Here is a 23,626-nt window from a genome sequence, read left to right as displayed (position 1 = left end):
ATAACTTTTCACCATTAGATTGGGAAAGATTAAATTTATGGATTATACAAGTATGTGTCCAGCACTCGCATACATTCTTAGTGCAAGCATAATGGGCTTTGTTTTCTGGATGGTTACTTTCAACACGTAAAACAAAAAAAGATTTAAAAAGTGCATACCATTTGACTCAGCGATTCCACTTCTGGGTATTATCCTAAGGAAATAACTGACAGAGGTATATTGTAGCCTTGTTCATAATAAAGAAAAATTTGAAGCAACCTCATATTTATAGAGGATAGTTTAATTATGTTATATCCATACAGTGGAGTATCATGCTACCATTAAAAATGGTGATTCTCTCTCTTTTGCTGGCTTTGAAGAAGCTGCCATGTTGTGAGACGGTCTATGGAGAGGACCACGTGGCAAAGAACTGACGGTGGCCTCCAGGAGCTAAAAGCAGCCCACTGCTGACAGTCAGCAAGGAAACAGGAACCTCCACCTAGAGATGCAAGGAGATGAATCCTGCCAATAACCTGAGCGAGCCTGGAAGCAGATCTTTCCCCAGTCAAGCTTCTGGTGAGACTGCAGCCTGGCCAACACCTGGACTACAGCCAGGGCAACAAAAACTGTGAGATAATAGATATGTGTTGTTTTAAGCTCCTAAGTTTGTGGTAATTTGTTCGCTGTCTATGTTAAGTAAAAAATAGGTTATGAGGGGCCGGCCCCGTGGCTGAGTGGTTAAGTTCACGTGCTCCGCTGCAGGTGGCCCAGTGTTTCGTCAGTTCGAATCCCGGGCAAGGACATGGCACTGCTCATCAAGCCACGCTGAGGCAGCATCCCACATGCCACAACTAGAAGGACCCACAACTAAGATACACAACTATGTACCGGGGGACTTTGGGGAGAAAAAGGAAAAAAATAAAATCTTTAAAAAAAAAACAGGTTATGAAATAGTATGTGATACGATCTTATTTAAAATTACACTTACGTTTGAATAAATATTCATAGAAAAATGTCTTGGACAATTTAAACCACTACGTGCATCCCTCATAGTTTTCTGCCTTTCTCAAAATTTATTTTTTAAATGAACATGTATTTTACAATTGTAGATATATTCCCATTTTTAAAGGAAAAAAATCAGTATTTTAAATCTTGGGAGGAGAGTTTACCTGTGATGGTGTCATTTTTGTGTCATGATGATGCAACATTTTTTTGTTTTGCCTCGAAACACATTGACATCCATTTATTTAAAGATAATATAACACATTTGTGCTCATTAAGCTAATCTGTGGACATGATTAAACATGGATGCCCATCTTATACTAAGGGATAAAATGAAAAAAACTGCAATCAGTTTTTGCACTGCTAAAAACAGCTCATATTAAATTGAGAAATTGCATTATGGCTTATTTCAAACACAATTGCAAATGATTAGAAGAAAACAAAATCACAACTTGGATAACTGCTGTGCCAGAACATTTCTACCCAATAATGGGACATTGAAGCTAGACTAACAGGGTAAATGCTTCAACAAGGGCATCACTGACTCTTAAAGAGAGATTATCCATTTCTCACCATCACAGTAGGTGGATGCAGAGAGATGGTCAAGCAGTGGCTAAGACATTGTTGAGGAGAACATATTTGGAGAGGATGCCATGGGATAAACTATTTTAATATTAACTAGAGAACACATTTGGTGGAAGGTTGGAAATGTAGCTTAAAGATTCATATTTATATCAAGATTTTCTTTTTAAGGGTCTAATTCATAAAGCAATCTACTGAGTTAGGTCTAATCAATCACATTCAGAGATTCAAATCTGGGAAGAAAAAAAAGAGTGGGGATTAAAATACACAGAAATGCTAAAAAACTATCATTTGAATGTAATCTAACTTGCAACCTTTATGTGCCTTAAAAAAACATTATTTTGAAAGTGTCACCAGAAACACAGTATCACTCCTCAAAAATAAGTTAAAAAGTTTTCTTGCAAGAAGCCCTCTTGGAACTCAAGAACAAAGCTGTTTTTATTCTACACCACCCACAATGTTGTCTTTTCTCAACATTATTGTTCTTCATTTTGAGCACATTAGGGCTCCGTTATTCCAAAGTTTATATCACTTCTTCTAGGCAGGGCTTCCTATAGCAGGAATAATTAAGAAGCTTCAGTGGTTGATCAAAGAAGTCATTTTCAGATAAACTGTGAAGTTGCCAGAGAGATGAAAAATCACATTTCATCTGCACTAATTAGTTTGGAAAGTATTCCATACGTGGGAGTCTTTCCAAAAGATACTGTTACTCCGGGGTGGCAGTGAAAGGAGAGAAATTATACCTTAGCACATGAGTTCTATTCAACTTTCACCATCAGAAAAGGTGTGCGCTCTAAAATCAACAATTTTAGTCACTAAGAAAGAATGTCACAGACTCAAAGTAATAAATTTAATTGATATCTAATTCTCCAACCATCTTTTCTTCCTTTCTCAGTATTTTGATTAGAAAGCCAGTATTATTTGGTGAGAGATGTAGAAGTGCTTAGAATAAGGGTTGATATGTAGTAACTTATTATTTCATTTTTAAAAATTACGCACCTTTGATTTCATGGGATCAAAAATGAAGTGTGCCAACTCCAGGCGAGCTTCTGCACACACATCAGAGTATCCCTGGGGAGGATGGAGGATAAAGTGAGATCTGATCATCCCTCCTTCACCAGGCCATTGAATGGCCTTTCTGTGTGGTGAACAACGTGAGTTGGTATCACCATTTCCACTCCATTCTCCTGGCTGGAGATGTGGAAGCTACACTTCCCACATTCTCTTGAAGCTACATTCTGAGTGTAAACTAGGATTATCAGATTTCAACGTGGAAGTGAGGCAAGGGTCCTCTGCCTTCCCATTCAGCTCTTTCTACTACGAAGCAAAGTCTTGGAAATGTTAGGTTTTCCTGTCCAGATCTCCAGTATGCCTTCTCCCTACTAGGGGATTAGCGGCTTTTACAGAAGCCACAGCAGAAGCACCTACTATCAATTCTGGCTTCCTATGCCTGGATCACAGCTACCGGGTGTGTCTTGAGATAACAATACTAGTGGAGGTCTTGAAGGTAGCAGCTCGCCTAGGCAGTCAGTTCTGTTTTGTTCTGGATGGGAGGATGCAACAGTTTTAAGCCCTCAGAAATTCAGAAATCTAAAGAATTTATGCATAATATAAATAACACACTAGTCACTTTTCCACTGGGGAACCTTGTTGTTATAGAGTTGAAATTCCAAGAAGGTTGTTAAGTGAATCTGGAAGGAGAGTAAAATTGGATAGGGTTTTTGCACATATTGCTTAAAAAAATTTTTGGTGGAACATCCCATAAAAGTTATCATAGAGAAATGATGTCTACATAGTCCAGATCTTCACAACAGTGCTGATTTCAAATACTAGGTATTTAAGTTTTGGTTAGAAAATATGATCATAACAACCGTAGAGTATATCTTTCCAGTGACTAAAATACAGACTTTATATCCAGTTGTGAGATGTGAAAACGAACTAACGAGACTTCAGGTTATTGGCTAAAGAAAATATCACACACATAACCTCTCCCCTCGGCTGTGCTCTCCATTCAATCTCGTCATCTTTCCTTGGATGGAAAGGCAATCCCCTCCCCCACCTCCAGTGGGGATGTTTAAACACTCTCAACTCCCCAACCTCTTCCTTCCCTTTCACTCTTGGTACATGATCCCATTGGCTTAGCTTGAGTCAATTGCGCAGCCCTTGGCCGGGGGAGCAGAAGGGGTGTAAGTCAAGAATGCCACCAAGACTGCAGATAAAGCAGCTACCCCAAAAAGCAAGGAGGGAATGGATGCTGGCGGCCACAGGATGCAAACTCCTGGGCGTGCATACATGATCCATGGTGACAAGGCACTGCCTGACTCTCCTACCCGCCTTCACACCCAGCAGTCACATACACTACACTCTCTCTGCCATCTACATACTTTTGTACAACTATTCCCTACACTCAGCTTGGTCCTCTCTAGCTCAATCTTCAAGACCATCTCTTTAGGTCTTCTCTAACAACCGCCTCCTTCTTCCTCGCCTCCCCTCCAGGTTGGATGCCCTTCTCACGCGTTCCCATACCAATCTTTTTTTCTTCTTCTTCTTCTCCCCAATGCCCCCCCCCACCAATACATAGTTGTATATTCTAGTTGTAGGTCCTTCTAGTTGTGGCATGTGAGATGCTGCCTCAACATGGCCTGATGAGCGGTGCTAGGTCCACGTCCAGGACTGGAAGCAGCAAAACCCTGGGCCGCAGAAGCAGAGCGTGGGAACTTAACCACTTGGCCACAGGCTGGCCCCCCAATTTTCTTTTTTTTGAGCAAGATTAGCTGTGAACTAACATCTGCCACCAATCCTCCTCTTGTTTGCTGAGGAAGCCTGGCCCTGAGCTAACATCCATCCCCATCTTCCTCTACTTTATATGTGGGACGCCTGCCACAGCATGGCTTGCCAAGCGGTGCCATGTCCGCACCCGGGATCCAAAACGGCACATGCTGGGCCACCAAAGTGGAACCTGTGCACTTAAACCGCTGCGCCACCAGGCCGGCCCCCCGATTTTCCTTTAGACTCTACTGTTTATGGAAAACATCTGTCTTTACAATATCCCTATACTGGTGTTCTGCCGTGACAATATGTTTACAGTGACGTATCACGCGAGGCCTGCTTCCGGAGCTGCAGGGGAGCGGCCTTACCCTCATCCCGTCTGTGGATTCTTGTCCGCTTCAGTCAGTGACCCGTGTGGACTCAGTATACACAAAACCATATTCCTGAGGCGTGTGCTCGAAACACTGTGTAGTGACTCCTACCAGCCCGCCTGGTCTGAGAGCCCCTCTGCAGGGCAGTTCGTCACCACTTATCTTCAGCGTCCATCGGCAGCGCGGGGCCGGGAACGCCCGCCTTAAACGGTTGGTGAAAATAGGAAAAATACACGTAAAGGATCTGCCGGCGGGTCAGCCACAGAGCACGTCTGTGCCTCGTGCGTTGTTCGGCACGTCCAGGGAAGGGATTATTTCTACTGCGCTGTGTGATCCAGGACCAGCGGCGAAAGTCAGAAACAGCAAACCGCAGATGCAGTGGACACCGCTGGTTGTCGTCGGAACGCGTTTTTCCCCTCCTTTTCGGAGGGGCGTCTCACTGAGCAGAAAGGTGCTCGGATGACATTTCTCGGCGAGGCGAGCCACGGCGCTCAGTCCAAGCCCACAGGCTGTGGGTAGAAGTTGTTGGGTGGGGCTCTTGGACAGGCCTCTTCCAAAATAAGGTCGTGAAGGCTGGCGCCGACAACCCTTTTGGCCCCAGTTTGTGGGCGGAAGCCAAGCTGTAAAGACAGAGCCGCGTTTGGATCTCTGCAGCACCTACCCCAAGCTTCCTCTCATGAGACGGAAGAAGAGCCCGGCGGGCTTAGGATGCTGGAATTGGGGGGCTTCTGTTACACGCAGGCGAGGCCCCCCAGCCCACGTGCTAACGGAGCAGGCGCGCTGGCCGCCGGTCCCTGCGAGTCCTTGGGACGTCCTGGACCAGCCGGAGGCCGGGCCGGAGGAGCGGGCAGTCAGGACCGGGAGGGCGCGGGCGGCAGAGGGCGGGAAGCAGGCGCCAGCGCCCGTCCTCGGAGATGCCGGCCACACGCCGAGACGGTCGCCCTCCCGCCGCCGACCTCCGGACCCCGGGGCGCGAAGCGGGAGTCAGACCCACAGGGAAGCCCCGCAGTAGGGAGGAAGCGGGCGGCGACCCGCCACGGCCCTCGGGCCCCTGCGCGCGGCCCCCCACGATCCCTGCGCACACCGCCTCTGACCTGCACGGCCCACCAACATCCCGTGCCCGGCGCCCTCTCGCGGCCCCACTGCCCCGTTAGCCCGCACCCCCACAATGCCCCCCGCCCCCTCAGCCGGCACCCGGACACGGCCCCCCGCCCCCTCAGCCCGCACCCCGACACGGCCCCGCGCCGCCTCAGCCCGCACCCCGACACGGCCCCCCGCCCCCTCAGCCCGCACCCCGACACGGCCCCCCGCCCCCTCAGCCCGCACCCCGACACGGCCCCCCGCCCCCTCAGCCAGCACCCCGACACGGCCCCGCGCCGCCTCAGCCCGCACCCCGACACGGCCCCCCGCCCCCTCAGCCCGCACCCCGACACGGCCCCCCGCCCCCTCAGCCCGCACCCCGACACGGCCCCCCGCCCCCTCAGCCCGCACCCCGACACGGCCCCCCGCCCCCTCAGCCAGCACCCCGACACGGCCCCGCGCCCCCTCAGCCCGCACCCCGACCCGGCCCCCCGCCCCCTGCGCCGGCACCCCGACACGGCCCCCCGCCCCCTCAGCCCGCACCCCGACACGGCCCCCCGCCCCCTCAGCCCGCACCCCGACACGGCCCCCCGCCCCCTCAGCCAGCACCCCGACACGGCCCCGCGCCGCCTCAGCTCCTCGCGGCCCCACCGGCCCCTCAGCCCGCACTCCCACACTGCCCCGCGCCGGCTCAGCTCCTCGCGGCCCCGCCCGCACCTCAGCCCGCACTCCCACACTGCTCCGCGCCTCCTCAGCCCGCAGCCCCTCTCGGCCCCACCAGCCCCTCAGCCTGCACCCCACACCCCATCAGTCCTCAGCTCGCAGCCCGCCGCCTGCTTTGAAAGCGCCGGGAGCCGCCGACCGCGTCATGGACCGCCTCGGGCTGCCATTGGCCGGCGCGCGTCACGTGCAGCTGCGCGTGGCCGTGATTGGTGCTGCGCGGGCGCGGAGAGGGGGCGGGGCGCGGGGGGCCGAGGGAGCGGCGCCGCAGCCGAGGGCGCCAGGCGGTGAGTGGTGCGCTCGGCGGCGGTAGCGGGAGGGCTAGCGGCCAGGCCGGCAGGGGCGGCGGGTGGCCCTCCTGCGGGGCGTGCCGGGCACGGGTCCACTGGGCGCCCCGGCGAAGCGCGGCCCGTGGGGTCAGCCGGGGCAGGGGGCGGCGCACGGCCGGCCGCTGGTGACGCCCAGCCTTCCCGTGCGGTTGTGAGCGGCGGCACGGGGGCCTCTCCGGCGGAGCGGCCGGCCCCGGGGCGCTCGGCGGGGGGAGCGGCGGCCGTCCTCTGGAGAGGGGCGCCGGCGTCGTCGGGCGGCTGGTTGACTGAAGGGGCGCACGCGGGGACCCGAGGGGCTGGGACGGCCGCGACGGCGGCGTGCGGTCTGCCGTAGACCCGATTCTGCCCCAATTTGGGGTGGCCGCGACCTCGTCACCTGGCTCCAGGACGTGCGACCTCAGCGTGGGCGGCCCGCTCTGCCCGTGGGGGCGTCTGTGGGGAGCAGGGCGCCGCGGTGAGGACACTGCCGGGCGGGCTCCGGGGGGAGGCGGAGACCGGGCGCTCCAGGACCCGAGGGCCGTCCCGCCGCTGTGACGGTCGGTGGCCGCGCGCGGACGCGCACGTCGTTGTGCTTGCTCTCCGCGACACCGGAGGTGCCGTCCTTTCCCGTGCGAGGAAATCGGGGCTCAGAGGGTCTGGGCGGCTCGCGGGCGGAAGGGTGCGGCGGAGGCGCTGGGATTAAAGGCGAGCCTGCGTGGCCCGGCCGCGCCGCTCCCCGTGTGGTCTCAGCCTCGGGCGGCTCGCGTCCGCGCCTGTGTGCACGGGAGGTCCCCCGTGAGAGTCCTCACAGCGCGGAGTCCCAGCCCTCGCTCCTTGTGGGCTCGCGTCTTAACAGCTCTCCCGGCGGTTCCATGTCGGTGCCTCAGGGACGTTCCGCACGCAAGGGCTCTGGGCCGATTTCCCGCCCTGGCTTGGTTGGGTTGTGCCCGGCACCGCGCCTTTCCCTCTCTGAGCAGACTCCTCTCGTCTTCCAGACATGCGGCGCCCGAGCCCCGGGAGGAAGCCCTGCGCTGGGCGAAGCCAAGGTATGAGCCGGCTCGCGGTGGCGCGAGCGCGGGCCGTTTTGCTTGGCCTTTTTTCTGTGCAGCGCTTCCTTCGGCGCTGTTCTGACCCTCCTACGAAACCAGTCTCGAGGCATTTCTTTTAAAGTTAATATTAAACAAACTTCAAAACACCATGGAAAAAATTTAAAAACCCCCATTCACCCATAATGCCAGCAGCCTAACAATTATTTTCATGTTCTGTTATATTCTGTTAATTAACCATCTCCTTGTTGTTAATCACACAGATTGTTGAGGTTCACAAAATTTAGAAAATTTTTCTGAGCGATGGGCTTGCACTTCAAAATTCCAATTGGAAATCTGAAAATTCTCCCGAAGGTGAACCTTTAATAACAGTTCTCTTAAGGGCATATCTCATCCTTTTTTTGTTGTTGTTTTTAAAGATTGGCACCTGAGCTAATGTCTGTTGCCAATCTCTTCTTCTCCCCGAAGCCCCCCAGTACATGGTTGTGTATTCTAGTTCTGGGTCCTTCTGGTGCTGTATGTGGGACGCTGCCTCCACGTGGCCTGAGAAGCGGTGCCATGAATCTGCTCCCAGGATCCCAACCAGCGAAACCCTGGGCTGCCACAGCCGTGTGCACTAACTTAACCACTCGGCCCAGGCCAGCCCCGTATCTCATCCTTTTTCCAAACTAAGAATGCCTCAAAGTCTGAAGGTTTTCTTTAGTTCTAAAACAAGCGGTATAGTGGGCGTGAAAACTTGTACCTTGAAATGTTTCTCTTCTAGTAGCTTTGTCTGCTCTTTCCCATGTCACCTCAACCTCACCAAAAGATACGTTTGATTTAATTATTTAATTTACTTAGATATTTCTTGTTCTAAAAATTATATAAGTTGGATAATCAGAACATATCTTTGCAGATATTGACTGTCGTTTAATGCAGTTAATGTGTTGTTACTGAAAAATTGTATTTATTTTTGCTGATTCCTGTGGAGACAACATGGGCTAGAGGAAATAAAGTGGGTTTTGGTTTAAGGAAGAACTGGTTTTCGAATCTCAGTTCCAACACTGTCTTGATCTTGGGCCAATGACTTCCTCTCTGATTCTCAATTTGCTCGTCTTTAAGATGGGGACAGTGCCTCCAGGGTTTGATCTGAGCAGATATAAAGCCCTGGTACAGTACTAAGTACAACTGTTTTTACTTTTGGTTCTCTTTTTCCTGCACTCTTTTTAGAGCAAATTTGTTCCAGTCCTGCAGTAATATTCGAGGTCGTTTTTGTTTCCAAAAGAAATCCAATTTTTTTCTGAGGATCTATGTGTGAGGCATAAAAAAGTCCATAAAAATAATAATGAGACACCTTTTAAAAATTTTTTGAGAAATCTAAGGACACAGACTATCCAGCTCTTTATCATGTTTTGCTCTCTATGAACAGAATCATCCATTTGTTAATTCAATAAATACTTATGAGCTCTTATTAGTGCCAGGCAAGACAACAGACGGGGTCCCTGGTCTTATAGAAATTATACAGGAAAGACAATAAGCAAATAAAACAAGGTAATTACAGATTGTGATAAATGATTGAACAATAAAGCTGTGACGTCTCTGAATGTTAACATCATGAGGAAATGTGTTCCTCACTGAGTTTAATTTGTAACAAAATATTAGTTAGATGATTCTCTTAAATTCTTAAGTCTCAGTTAAGATTGTTAAAGTACATTGTGTGTCAGAAAATGAGGAACTTAAGGAAAATAAATGAGCAAGCACAGTTAAAGATTCCGGTCTGAAATACTTTTTTTTTTTTTTGAGGAAGATTAGCCCTGAGCTGACATCCATCGCCAATCCTCCTCTTTTTGCTGAGGAAGATTGGCCCCGAGCTAACATCTGTGCCCGTCTTCCTCTATTTTATATGTGGGACACCTCCCACAGCATGGTGTGCCAAGTGGTGCCATGTCCACACCTGGGATCCGAACCGGTGAACCCCAGGCCGTGGAAGCAGATTGCAGGAACTTAACCACTAAGCCAACAGGCTGGCCCCAGGTCGGAAATACTTTTTACAATAGATCCAAGAGATGTAATTTATATTTGTTCCGTAAAAATGTCAGTGATTTGATAGTGCTTTGGCTTAACTTGTAAGAAGTCATAATCTTATTTTTCTTGGAAGTCATTCCCTTTAGTAACAGTATGGGCACCTAGTTTGGTAGAAAATTATGTCCAAAAAGATCTTTCTCAGTGATTTCTGTAAAATGTATTGATCCTTAAGCCCATGGGAATTTTAACACAAATGATGAGTATGTACTGACCCTTAAAACACGTGTATGAGAGAACAACTAGCCCAGTAACCTTAGATGTGATTTAGAAGTTACATAGCTTTTTTTCCCTAGTTGATCAAACAGTGATCAATCTGATCATAGTAAATTGAACAGATTGAATTGTTAGAGTGAATTTTGCAAGTGACTAGTTGCAATGATGAAAATTTGGCACTCCCTAACTAGTTACACTTGCATGAAAAAAATAACTTAAAAATGTTAATAGGGATTGTGCTTTAGTATTTTCTCAGTTTGTTATTAATCATGTTTTCTGAGCCACCAGTTTGGGCACTACTTTTTTGTCGTGCTATAAAACCTAACATTTGTCCTCTTGGTGGTAAACCTTATGATTTTAATCTATAAAGTTTTGAGCAGCATTTTCTCCCACAAGGCCATCACCCAGTCTAGTTCTAGCTGCTGTGAAAGAATACTTCCTCTCTTTGTTCTTTCTGTGTGGGCATGAATAAGAATCAATCTCTGGATCAGACTTTCCTGTCTGGATGGTGCAGTGTTTATAGCACAAGGAGCTGGCCATTGCAGGTGGAGAGTGATTAGAAGACCCACACATAGTTATTTGAGGGAAACAAAGGCATACCTTTTTGGTCTTTGAATCATTTCTATTCACTACAGTTCAGGCAGCACCGTTTCTTCTGCACGTTTGAGCTGGTAATTTGTGGCATTCTGTCCTTCAAAAGGAAGATTCTTTGGCTCTAAATATGAACTCAGGACTTTATTTCATTAAAAATTTTTGAGCACTTGCTGTGTGCCAGGCATTGTAATGGTGTAAATGGATCTATTCTAATTGATTCAGTGACGAACTCCTGTATGTTTAAGAAGGGCCATGTGATCTTAGCTGCTCATGGAAACATTTTCTCATTTAGAATCATGCCTTTGCAAAGTCAATCTTGATGTTCCTTTTATAGCTTGTGAAGATTAATTCAACTCTAGGTGGAAAAGGTTCTAGAGAATTTACATTTTCCCCATTTCTTCTTGTAACGCAGATGCATTTTTTCTATCATTTTGAAATTTTTTACACATAAATGTAAAGACTAAAATTATTAATCTGCAACTTGCTTTTATTTTTCTAACTTGTCAGTGTATTACAGGCAATTTTCCAGGTCATTACATATAAATCTAACTTGTTAAAAGCATAGCTGACAATCATTCCATTAGAAATAGATGCTATAATTTGCTCAACCATTTCTTACTCAAAAGTATTTAAATTAATACCAGTTTCTTTTCTACAAGAAAAATACTACAGCAACCACACTTTTACACACAGTGATGGCCTTTTAGCTTTTTAAATAAAAATACAACATATGGATATCTATAATAGCTATAAATTACCAGTATATAGACAAAAGAAAAATAGTAGGCCTCTTGGGAATATGAAATCATTTTCTGTCTATCCGGAGCTCTGTCCTTCCTATCAGTCTTGCTCTCCCTCCTGCCTTCTTATTTTGCCCATTTTAAAAAATTGGGTTGTGGGGCCAGCCCAGTGGCGTAGTGGTTAAGTTCTTGAGCTCCACTTCAGCAGCCTGGAGTTCACAGGTTTGGATCCGGGGTGTAGACCTACACACAGCTCATCAAGCCATGCTGTGGCAGTGTCCCACATACAAAACAGAGGAAGATTGGCACAGATGTTGGCTCAGGGACAGTCTTCCTCACAAAAAAACCCACCAAAAACAAAAAAAATTGAGTGGTTTGCTTTCTTATTATTCAGTCTTAAGAGTTTTTTTGTATATGCTGGTTACATGTCCTTTATCAGATAGTGATTTGCAGATATTTTCTCCCATTCTGTCTTTTCATTCTCTTAACAGTGTGTTTCATAGAACAAAAGTTTTTAATTTTAATTAAGTCCAACTTAAAGGTTTTTCTTTTGTGAATTTTGCTCTTGATATTGTACTTAAAAACTCAGCACCAAACCTAAAATTGTGCAGATTTTTCCCTGTGTTTTCTTCTAGAAATTCTGTAGTTTCTCCATTTTACGTTTAGGTCTATGATCCATTTTGAGTTCATTTTTGTGTAAAGTTTACTTTGTTGCATATGCACTTCCAATGTCTAGCATCTTTTGTTGAAAAGTCTGTTCTTTCCCCCTTGAATTGTCTTTGCACCTTTGTCAAAAATCAACTATATTTTTGTGGGTCTATTTCCAAGCTCTCTATCCTGTTCCATTGATTGGTGTGTCTATTCTTTTGCCCTCCATGTTCTTTACTGTAGCTTTGTAGTAAGTCTTGAAATTGGGTAATATGAATCCTCCAACTTTGTTCTTTTCCAGAATTGAATTGCCCATTCTAGTACCTTTACCTTTTCATGAAATTTTAGAATAAGCTTGTGTATGTCTGCAAAAAACCTGGCTGCGATTTTGATGGGAATTGCATTAAGCCATAGAATAGTTTGGAAGGAATTGATGTCTTTACTGTGTTGTCTTCCAATGTAAGAACACAAGAGATCTCTCCATTTATTTAGATTTTCTTTGATTTCTTTCATCAGTGATTTCTAGTTTTCTGTACACTGATCCTGTACATATTTTGTTAGGTTTATACCTAAGGACTTCATTTTGACAGATGCTATTATAAATATATTATTTTTTTAATTCAAATTCCAAGTACTCATTGCTGGTATATAGAAAAGCAGTTGACTTTTGCATTAACTGTGTCCCTTTTGACCTCGCTAAACTCACTTATTATGTACAGGAGTTATCTGGTATGTTCTTTGGGGTTTTCTGCATAGACGATTATGTTGTCTGTGACTAAAGACAGTTTTCTTTCTTTCTTTCCAATCTAGATACCTTCCATTTCTTTCCTTGTCTGATTACACTAGCTAAGATTTCTAGTATGAAATGGAATTAGAAGTGACGAGAGGAGGGCTGGCCCTGTGGCCGAGTGGTTAAGTTCGGGTGCTCTGCTTTGATGGCCCAGGGTTTCACTGGTTCGGATCCTGGGCGCAGACATGGCACTGCTCATCAGGTCATGCTGAGGCGGCATCCCATGTGCCACAACTAGAAGGACCCACAACTAAAAATATACAACTATGCACCGGGGGGGCTTTGGGGAGAAAAGGGAAAAAATAAAATCTTTACAAAAGAAAAAAGAAAGTGAGAGAAGACATCCTTGCCTCCTTCCTGATCTTAGGAGGAAAGCTTAACATCTCACTATTGAGTATGTTGCTAGCTGTGATTTTCTAAAATAGTCTTTATTAGGTTAAGGAAGTTCCCTTCCATTCTTAGTTTTTTGAGAGTTTTATCATGAATGGATGTTGAACTTTGTTTCTGCTGCACATATTAATGTGATCACATGATTTTTCTCATTCAGTCTGTTAATATAATGAATTACATTGATTGATTTACAGATGTTGAATCAGCCTTGCGTTATTTGAATGAACCCCATGTGATCATGATGTATTACCCTTTTTATATATTGCTGGATTCAATTTGCTAATATTTACATCTAAATTCTTGAAAGATATTTGTAGTTTTATTTTTTATAACATATTTCTCTAGTTTTTGGATACGTTAATTCTGGCCTTACAAAATGAGTTGGGAAGTTTTCTGTTTTCTGGAAGAGATTGTAAAAGTGATATTTCTTCCTTAAATGTTTGGTAAAATTCACCAGTGAAACCATCTGAGCCTGGTGTTTTCTTTCTTGGGAAGGTTTTCTACTAATTTAATTTCTTTTTTAGATACAGGGCTGTTCACATTATCTGTATCTCTTTGGGTGAGTTTTGGTAGTTTGCGCCCTTCAAGGATTGATCCATTTTATCTAAATTATCAAACTTATGTGCTGTTCATAGTATTCTGTTATCTTTTTGATAAATGTGGGATTAGTAGTGATAACCCCTGTTTTATTCCTGATACTGATAATTTGTGTTTTCTCTTTTTTCTCTTGGTTAGTTTGGCTAGAGGGTTATCATTTGCTTCCTTCTACTTGCCTTAGGTTTAATTTGTTTTTCTTTAGCTAGCTTCCTAAGTTGAAAGCTTAGGTTATTGATTTTAGATCTTCTTTTCTAAGATATGCATTTAATACTATAAATTTCTCTCTCAGCACTAATTTAGCCACATCCCATAAATTTTGTTGTATTTTTTAACTATTTTTAATTGTAGTAAAATACACAAAACATAAAATTTACCATCTTGACCATTTTTAAGTGTACAGTTCAGTGGTATTAAGTATATTCACATTACTGTGCAAGATAAGTTATATTTTCAATTTTATTCAAAATGTTTTAAAATTTCTCTTGAGACTTCTTAACCCATGTGTGATTTAGAAGTACGTTGTCTAATTTCCAAATATTTTGAATTGTTTGAAATACTGCTTTCTAGTTTTAGCCTGGTATGCTCTGAGAACATACTTTGTGTGTTTTCTGTTCTTTTACATTTGTTCAGATGTGTTTTATGTGCCAGAAGCTGGTCTATCTTGGTGAATATTCCATGTGTGCTTCTGTTATTGGGTGGAATATTCTATAAATATCAATTAGATCACATTGATTAGTAGTGCTGTTCAGGTTCTCTGTATTTTTACTGATTTTTTTGCCTGCTTGGTCTATCAATTACTTGGAGAAGGGTGTTGAAGCCTCCAACTATAAATAGTGGATTTGTCTATTTCTCCTTTCAGTTTTATCAGCTTTTGCCTCATGTTTATAAAGTTTATGTTTTTAATTCTTGCATTTAGGTGTATGATCTATTTTGAGTTAATTTTTCTATACCGTATGAGAGTTCATTTGAGGTTCATGTTTTTTGCATATGGATGTTCAGTTCTAGCACACTTTGTTGAAAAGAGCATACTTTTTCTATTTCATTGCTTTTGCATCTTTGTCAAAAATCAGTTGTCCAGTAGGTGTGGATGTATTTCTAGATGTTTTTTGTTCCATTGCTTCATTTATTTGGCTTTAAGCTACTGCCTTACTGTTGCTTCTAACAAGGCAGTGTTAGACTGACAACTTTTAATTCTTTTTCGGAGTTGTTTTGGCTGCTGTAGATCCTTTGCATTCCCATATAAATTTTATATTTGGTTTGTCAATTTCTCCAAGAAGCCTCATGGAATTTTGGTTGATAATGTGATGGATCTAAGGTCATTATGGAGAGAACTGGTATCTTAACTAGTCTTCTGAACTATGAACACAGGAGATCTTGCCATCTTTTTAAGGTCCTCTTTAATTTTTCTCATTAGTTTTATAGTTTTCAGTGTCTTAGATATATCCCTAAATATTTCATAGTTTTTGATGCTATTATAAATTTTTTTATTTTAATTTCATTATTTATTCTTATTATATAAATGTATGATTAATTCTTGTATATTGATCGTGTGTACCACAGCCTTGCTAAATTGGCTTATTATTTCTAGTAGATTTTTTGTGGATTGCATCAGATGTTCTACATAGCTTATATGTCATCTCTGAATAAATATAATGTTACGTCTTTCTTTCCAATATGGAGGCCTTTCACTTCTTTTTCTTGCATTATTGCACTGGCTAGACCTCCATACAAGTTGAATAAAAGTGGTGAGAGTGGACATGCTCGAGGAGGGGGCGGGAATACATTGAATTGAATGAAATTTCATCATATCAAACGTTTGTAGGCCACACCCAAAGCAGTGCTGAGAGAGGGTACAAGCCTGGTTCAATATTTGAGAATCAGTGTACTCCACCATGTTGACCGGTTAAAGAGACAAAAATCACACAATTATATAAATTGATGCAGAAAAAGCATTTGACACAATTCAACACTGACTTATTGTAAAAAAGAAACTCAGAAAATTAGGAATAGAGGGGAACTGCCTCAACTTTAAAAACAGCATATTTTTCTTGCAGAACTTCTAGAAATAAAATTAAAATTTAACTTAAACTTACAGAAATATAATTGTTTTTATATATCATTGTGGTGTTCTGCCAACTTGCTGAACTTGTTTATTTGTTCTAATAGTTTGTTTTTTACTGGATTCCTCAGAATTTTCTAAATACAACATCATATCATCTGCAGATGGAAATAGTTTTACTTCTTCCTTTCTAATATGGACGCCTTTTATTTCCTTTTCTTGCATTATTGCACTGGCTGGAACCTCCATTACAATGTTGAATAAAAGTGATGAGAATACATATCTTCATCTTGTTCCTGATCTTAGGGGAAAGCTCTCCATCTTTCACTGTTACATATGATGTGAGTTGTGAGTTTTTCATAGATGCCCTTTATCAGGTTGAGGAAATTCCCTTCTAACACTAGTTTATTGAGTTGATCTTGAAAGGATGTTGGATTTTGTCGGATACTTTTTCTGTGTCAATTGAGATGATCGTGTAGTTTTTGTCTCTTATTCCATTGCAATGAGGTATTACGTTAATTGACTTTTGAATGTTAAGCCAACCTTGCATTCCTGAGATAAATTCCTCTTTGTCATGGTATATATACGTTCCTATATGCTGTTAGATTTGTTTTGCTAACATTTTTTTGAGGATTTTTGCCTCCATATTAATAATAGATGTCAGTCTATACTTGTGGTGTCTTTCTCATTTTAGTGTCAGCATAGTACTGTACTCATAGAATGGTCACATGTTCCCTCCTCTTCTATTTTTTGAAAGAGTTTGAAAAGAATTGGTGTTAATTTGGTAGGACTCACCAGTGAAGCCATCTTAGCATGGCTTTTCTTTGTGGGAAGTTTTTGAAATTATGTTTCTTTACTTGTTAGGTCTGTTCAGATTTTCTGTTTCTTCTTAAAGGTATTTGTGGTAGTTGGTATCTTTCTAGGAATTTATTTCATCTTTGTTAGCTATTGGCGTATTTTTCTTTATAGAAGTCTGTATTTAAGGTTGGTTATGATGTCTCCTCTTTTATTCCTAATAGAGTAATTTGTTCTTTTTCTCTTGGTCAGTCTAGCTAAAAGTTTGTCAGTTTTGCTGATCTTTTTAAAGAACCAACTTTTGGGTTCATCAGTTTTTCTCTATTATTTTTCTCTTCTCTATTTCATTTCTTTCCACTCTAATTTTTTTTTATTTCCTACCTTCTGCTTGCTTTGGGTTCATTTTGCTCTTTTTCTAGTTACTTAAGGTGAAAGGTTAGGTTATGGATTTGAGTTCTTTCTCCTTCTTAATATGTGTACTTACAGCTATAAATTTCCCTTTAAGCACTGCTATGGCTGTATCCCATGAGTTTTGATATTTTTATATTTTCTATTGTATTTTCTTCTTTAACACATTGGTTATTTAAGCATATGTTGTTTAACTTTTATATATTTGTGACTTTCCAACATTTTTTCCTGTTGTTTTCTAATTTCATTGTGGTCAAAGAACATACTTTGTATGATTTAATTCTTTAATTTACTGAGGTTTGTTTTATGACCTCACATGTGGTCTGCCATGGAAAGTGTTCCATGTGCACTTGAAGAGAATGTGTATTTTGCTTTTATTGGATCTGGAGTGTTCTGTAGATGTCTGCTACAAGGTATTTATGGTATTCTTCAGGTCTTCTGTTACTTTGTTGATCTTCTGCCTCGTTTTCTATCCATTATTGAAAGTGGAGTATTGAAGTCTTCAATTTTTGTTAAATTATCTCTTTCTCCCTTCAGGTGTTTTACTTCATATGTTTTGGGGCTCTGTTCTTAGGTGCATGTGTGTTTTATAGTCATTATATCTTCCTGATGAATTGATCCTCTTATCATTGTAAAATGTCCTTTTTTCTCTAGTAAAAATTTTTGTCTTACAGTATTTTGTAAGGATATTAGAATGGCCACCTCAGCTCTATTTTGGTTACCACTTACATGGTGTATATTTTTCCATCCTTTTTCTTTCAATCTGTTTGCGTCTCTGAATCTAAAGTGTGTCTTTGTAGACAGCATATAGTTGGATCATTTTTTAAAAATTTTGATGGAATCCAGTTTGTGCTTTTGTATTTTATGCTCTCTGGGTCCTTTTTTTTAGAGCAGTTTTAAGTTCACAACAAAATTGAGAGGAAGGTACAGAGATTTCCTATATATCCCCTGCCCCCACACATGTATAGCCTCCCCCATTATGAACATCACTTACCAGAATAATACATTTGTTACCAAGGATGAACCTACATTGATAGAGCATAATCACCCAAAGTCTATAGTTTATCTTAGAGTTCACTCCTGTTGTTGTACATTCTATGGATTTGGACAAATGTGTAATGATGTATATCCATCATTATAATATCATACAGGATGTTTTCACTGCCCTAAAAATCCTCTGTGCTCTGCCTATTCATTCCTCCCTTCCTCCCACCCCCAGCAACCACTGATCTTTTTATTGTGTCTGTAGTTTTGCCTTTTCCAGAATGTCATATAGTTGGAATCATGCTTTTCAGATTGGCTTCTTTCACTTAGTGATACACATTGAAGATTTATCCATGTCTTTTCATGGCTTGATAGCTCATATCTTTTTAGTGCTGAATAATATTCCATTATCTGAATGTACTGTAGTTTATTTATCAGTTCACCTGTGGAAGGGCATCTTAGTTGCTTCCAAGTTTTATGTATAAAGCTGCACAACTATGTGTAGGTTTTTGTGTGGAAATAGTTTTCAGCTCCTTTGGGAAAATACCAAGGAATGCAATTATTGGATTCCATAGTAAGAGTATTTTCAGTTTTGCAAGAAACCACCAAACTACCTTCCAAATGACTGTCCTATTTTGCATTCCCACCAGCAGTTCACGAGAGTTTCTATTGTTCCACATCCTCACCAGCATTTGGTGTTGTCAGTGTTTCAGATTTTTGCCATTCTAATAGATGTGTAGTGGTATCTTGTTGTTTTAAGTTGCATTTTCCTGATACTACATGATGTGGAGCATCTTTTCATTTGCTTATTTACCATTTGTATGTCTTCTTTGGTGAGGTGTCTGTTAAGGTCTTTGGCTCATTTTTTAATCAGGTTATTTATTCTCTTATTCTTGAATTTTAAGAATTGTTTGTATGTTTTGAATAACAGTTCATTGTCAGATATGTGTTTTACAAATATTTTCTCCCAGTATGTGGCTTGTCTTCTCATTATCTTGACATTGTCTTTTGCAGTACAGAAGTTTTAAATTTTAAGTCTAGCTTATTAATTATTTATTTCATGGATCCTGTCTTTTTTGGTATATCTAAAAAGACATCACCATACCCAAGGTCATCTAGGTTTCCTCCTATGTTACCCTGCAGGAGTTTTATAATTTTGTGTTTTACATTTATGTCTATCATCTGTTTTGAGTTAATTTTTGTGAGTGTAAGGTCTGTGTCTACATTCTTTTTCTTGCATATGGATGTCCAGTTGTTCCAGCACTGTTTGTTGAAGAGACTATCTTTGCTGCATTGTATTGCTTTTGCTCCATTGTCAAAGATCAGTTGACTATATTTATGTAGGTTTATTTCTGGGCTCTCTATTCTGTTCCGTTGATCTATGTGTCTGTTCTTTGGCCAATACCATACTGTCTTGATTACTGTAGCTTTATAGTAAGTCTTGAAGTCAGGTAGTATCAGTCCTCCAACTTTGTTCTCGTGCAATATTGTATGAGCTCTTCTAGGTCTTCTGTCTCTCTGTATAGTCTTTAGAATCAGTTTGTTGCTGTCCATAAAATAATTTGCTGGGATTTTGGCTGGGATTGCCTTAAATCTATAGATCAAGTTGGGAAGAACTGACATCTTAACAGTATTGCATCTTCGCATCCATGAATGTAGAATCTCTCTCCATTTATTTAGTTCTTCTTTGATTTTGTTCATCAGAGTTTTGTAGTTTTCCTCAGATAGATCTTATATGTATTTTGTTAGATTTATTATTTTTTTAATCCATTCTGCCAATCCTTGACTTTTGATTGGGGCATGTAATCCATTTACATTTAATATAATTACTGATAGATTGGGTTTTACATCTGCCAAATTCCTATTTGTTTTTTATGTCTTTTGTCTTTTGCATTCCTTATTCCTTGATTATTGCCTTCTTTTGTGTTAGGTATTTTTGATTATGCATTTTCAATTCTCTTTTTGCTTTTCTGTATATTTTGAATTATTCGTTTAGTGCTTACCCTGGGATTACACTTAATTTAAAACAATCTAGTTCAGGTTAAATACTAGTTTAATTTCAGTAGTATACAAAAACTTTTCTCTGATATACCTCCATTCCCTTCCCCCTCTTTTGCACTATTATTGTCATACAATTTGAGTTACATCTTTATACATCATATCAACTCATTTTAAAATTATTTCTTTATGCAGGTGTCTTTTAAAACAGGTCAAGAAAAGAGTTATGTTTATATGTATTTTCATAATACCTATTTAATTAGCTTTTTTGGGGCAGTGCTCTTTATTTCTTTGTGTGGATTCTAGTTACCCTTTAGTGTCGTTTATTTCAGTCCAAATGACTCCCTTTTAATATTTCTTGTAGGGAAGGTCTGCTAGCAACAAATTCTCTCAGGTTTTTTCATTTGTTTGTTTGTTTTAAATCTGGAGATGTCTTCATTTCTCCTTCATTTTCAAGGAGAGTTTAGCTGGATATAGAGTTCTTGGTTGACCACCTGTTTCTTTCAACACTTTGAAGATGGTCATCTCATTGCTTTCCATCTTTTCTGATGAGATACAACCATCTGTTCTGTAGGAGAGGTACATACCTCCCCTGTAGTACCCTCTTCATGGTCGTATTCTGGGCTACAACTTCCTAAGCTCAGTTTTAGTTGCCTCTTCTATATGCTTTCTTTCTTCCAAAAGCTTACCAAGGTAACTAGTCCATTGATAACCTCCACCTGCTCCTTGCTCTATGGGCTTATTCTTTTTAAAATTTCTTTTCACCAAGGTCTTAGGAGGGATATGGGTTCAATCCACTACTGAAACCAGTTGTTGTAGTTTGTATCTTGCTATAAGAAGTCCTGGTCTAAGCCTGTTAAGTTCCGGGAGCCACACACCTACCTATGTTTTAAGTCACCAAAGTGCTTGAAATATGTTTCACAGAATAGTTTTTTCTTAGAGAAATAGTTCAGGAATTAAAGAGGTAGAAAATCTTGTTATCTTTCTTGGTCCGTAAATAAATGAAAATGGTAACGTGAATAACTCTGCTTTACCCAGTATTTTAAGCTTTTCATGTTGAACTAACTGAAACTGATTGAAAAAAATTCTGAACAGTATGTCACAAAATGTGTATTTAAAGGTGAACATAATTATGTATCCACAATATTTATATATTTATTAAAAGGAATATTTAGATAGTGAACATCTGTTGGTTAGGAAGCCAAATTATGGTGTCTTATCTGGTGCTTGATCAAAAGGTGGCTGATGTGGGAAGTCTTTCTTCTTGGTGATACCACTTGCATAACAAGGCCTGGAGTCCAGGTGATGTGTTTTTAGAATTTTAGTAGGAATGTTAGTACCCAGGTCTCACCTGGGAATATGAGGCTCTTTCTAGATCTGGTTGTCTAGATGATGTGGGGCTTCTTAATGTATTTCAAGATTTTGTGAAGATTGGCTCAGGAACTTAAAAAGAAGGATTTACTGTTTGACAACTAAACAGAACCTAGGAGACACACCTTCACAGTAACCTGTGTGAATACCTGCTGTTAGGTAAATGTAAACTGCTTTCCTAAAGCAGTGGTTCTCAAAGCATCAGCATCACTGGAAACTAGTTAGAAATGCAAGTTATCAGCCCCACCCAGACCTACTGAGCAGAAATTCTGGGGCTAGTGCCCTCAGTAGTCTTCTGGGTTTTTAAGAAAGCCCTCCAGGTGGTTCTGATGGGTATTGAATTAGGAATTGTTGACCTCTTGATAAGTTTGGAAGTATCTGTGGTGGTGACTGGAGGGTGAGGTTGGTTCAGACCTGTAGGAATAAGTAGCCCGGGTGTGGCTGTTTGTTGGGAAAGGCCAGGGAATATGGAAACTTTGCTTGTGAAAACCAGCTTCGCCTATTGTTAACATTTTACCCGTCTGCTTTATCATAATGTGTTTTCTGAAGAATCTGAACAGCATATTTCTTAAATGATGAAATAGCGAGGATCCTGCTGTAGTGTTTTTCTCTGATCTGTGATGAGTCTCCTGAGAGCCAGGAACCCTCCCTAAGGTATATTTAAGGTGTGAGATCACAGAAGCCAGTGAGGTTCATAGCGAACTGCTAGACAGAATGTATGTTCAAGGCAGCCTTAGTTCTTTCCCTGAAGACATAGCTTGTTAGAAAGGCTGGAGGGGTCTGAAAAAAAAGAAAGTGTTTTCTGAATGTTGCCTGCCTGCCACCAGGGGCGATGTGAGGAGACAAGGGATTTCATAAAGTTCCTTTTTTTGAAGTTGTGGATTCAGAGATGAGGACATTTCAGTTTAAAAGAAGCCTGTTCTGTTTTGTTGTACTACATAAGGAGTGCTTTAATTCTTTAAGGACAAAATGCTACTGTGGTTTTAGGAAGCTGTGTTTTATAGCATCTAAGCCACTAGATAAATCTTCAGTCAACCCTACGTGATGAGAGGATGTGAATAAAACGTGTAATTGGTGTTAGGAATGGTATCCTAAAGGAGAAAAAATGTGGGCTGAGGGTTGAAGTTATTGTCCTCATGTATATTTGGCTGAAATGAAAACAGATCTACCCCTCAGGGAATTAGAAAGAACACAAATCTGTCAGGGTGAAGATTGGCAGGAAGTTGGAGGTATAAATGTGATCAGGAAAACGAAGATGAGGAAAATGCCATTGCTTGCATTTGCATAGTGGTGCTGTGACGTAACTGATAGGCTCTTGGCAATACCTTGAGATAGGTAAGGTATGGTTACCGTTCCTCCTTTACAGGTGAAAAAGCTGGGGTTCAGAGATGAAATAATGATGGGGGGCAGCTAGCTACCTTTTATTGACATTTATTCGTGTATTCATTCAACAAATCTTCACTGAGCGCCTGCTGTGAAGATGCTCAGGCCCTGTTGTCGGCTTACTCCAACAGTTGACACAGCAGACAAATGTATGCCTTCATGGAGCTTCCATTCTCGTAGGGGAAGGCAGACAAAAAATGAGGTAATTAAGTAAATTACATATGTGTTGGGTATGTTTTCTTCATGAGTCCTGAGGAGAAAAGTGAAACAGGGAGGGGGAGCTGGTTTAAATTGTAAATAGGGTGGCTAGAAGGGTTTTGAAAAGGGCTGCCACGGACTGGCTATTTGAAGTTACCAAGATCACTCTGGCTGCTGTGTTGAGAACAGATTGAATTATGGCCCAGGCACAGAAGTAGATCTGTATACAGAATCTCAGGTCATCTTTACAACCTCCGCAGGGCAGATAGTGAGGCTCTGAGACGTTAGTAAGTGTGCCTACTCACAAAGCTAGTAACTGCCAACAGCTCTATTGAAAACATGTTTGGGTTTTATAACCTTACTCTCAGACCAGCTGCGTTTCTGTTTCTGTTAGGAGGGAGGAGGCCAAAATGTGTAAAGGAGCTATGTTCTTGATATTTGTCTCTGGGACAGCAGTGAATGAGGATTTGGATGAAGGATAAGCATATTGTCTGCACAAAGCAAAACAAATTTGAAAATCCTGCTGTGGGTAAGGAG

The 23,626-nt window shown here is 42.0% G+C and overlaps 1 protein-coding gene across 27 annotated transcripts in view; it reads left to right on the top strand.

The window, feature by feature from the left end:
• The first annotated feature begins 6,712 nt into the window (after nt 1–6,712).
• Nucleotides 6,713–23,626, top strand: part of PTPDC1 (protein tyrosine phosphatase domain containing 1) — a 71,947-nt gene continuing 55,033 nt past the window's right edge. For 17 of the 27 annotated variants that reach the window (XR_011497303.1, XR_011497318.1, XR_011497299.1 and 14 more), the window contains exon 1: nt 6,803–7,857. Coding sequence is in view for 2 of the 27 variants with exons in the window: in XM_014864792.3 (XP_014720278.2) it covers nt 7,684–7,857 (174 nt within the window). In the remaining 25 variants the exon portion in view is untranslated. The other 10 variants (XR_011497313.1, XR_011497310.1, XM_070495611.1 and 7 more) reach the window with 3 other exon arrangements.

The sequence above is a fragment of the Equus asinus genome, chromosome 23 (assembly GCF_041296235.1).
Source record: "Equus asinus isolate D_3611 breed Donkey chromosome 23, EquAss-T2T_v2, whole genome shotgun sequence".
Taxonomy (NCBI): domain Eukaryota; kingdom Metazoa; phylum Chordata; class Mammalia; order Perissodactyla; family Equidae; genus Equus; species Equus asinus.
The sequence above is the reverse complement of the archived record's forward strand: the minus strand, read 5'-3'. Positions and strand labels throughout refer to the sequence as shown.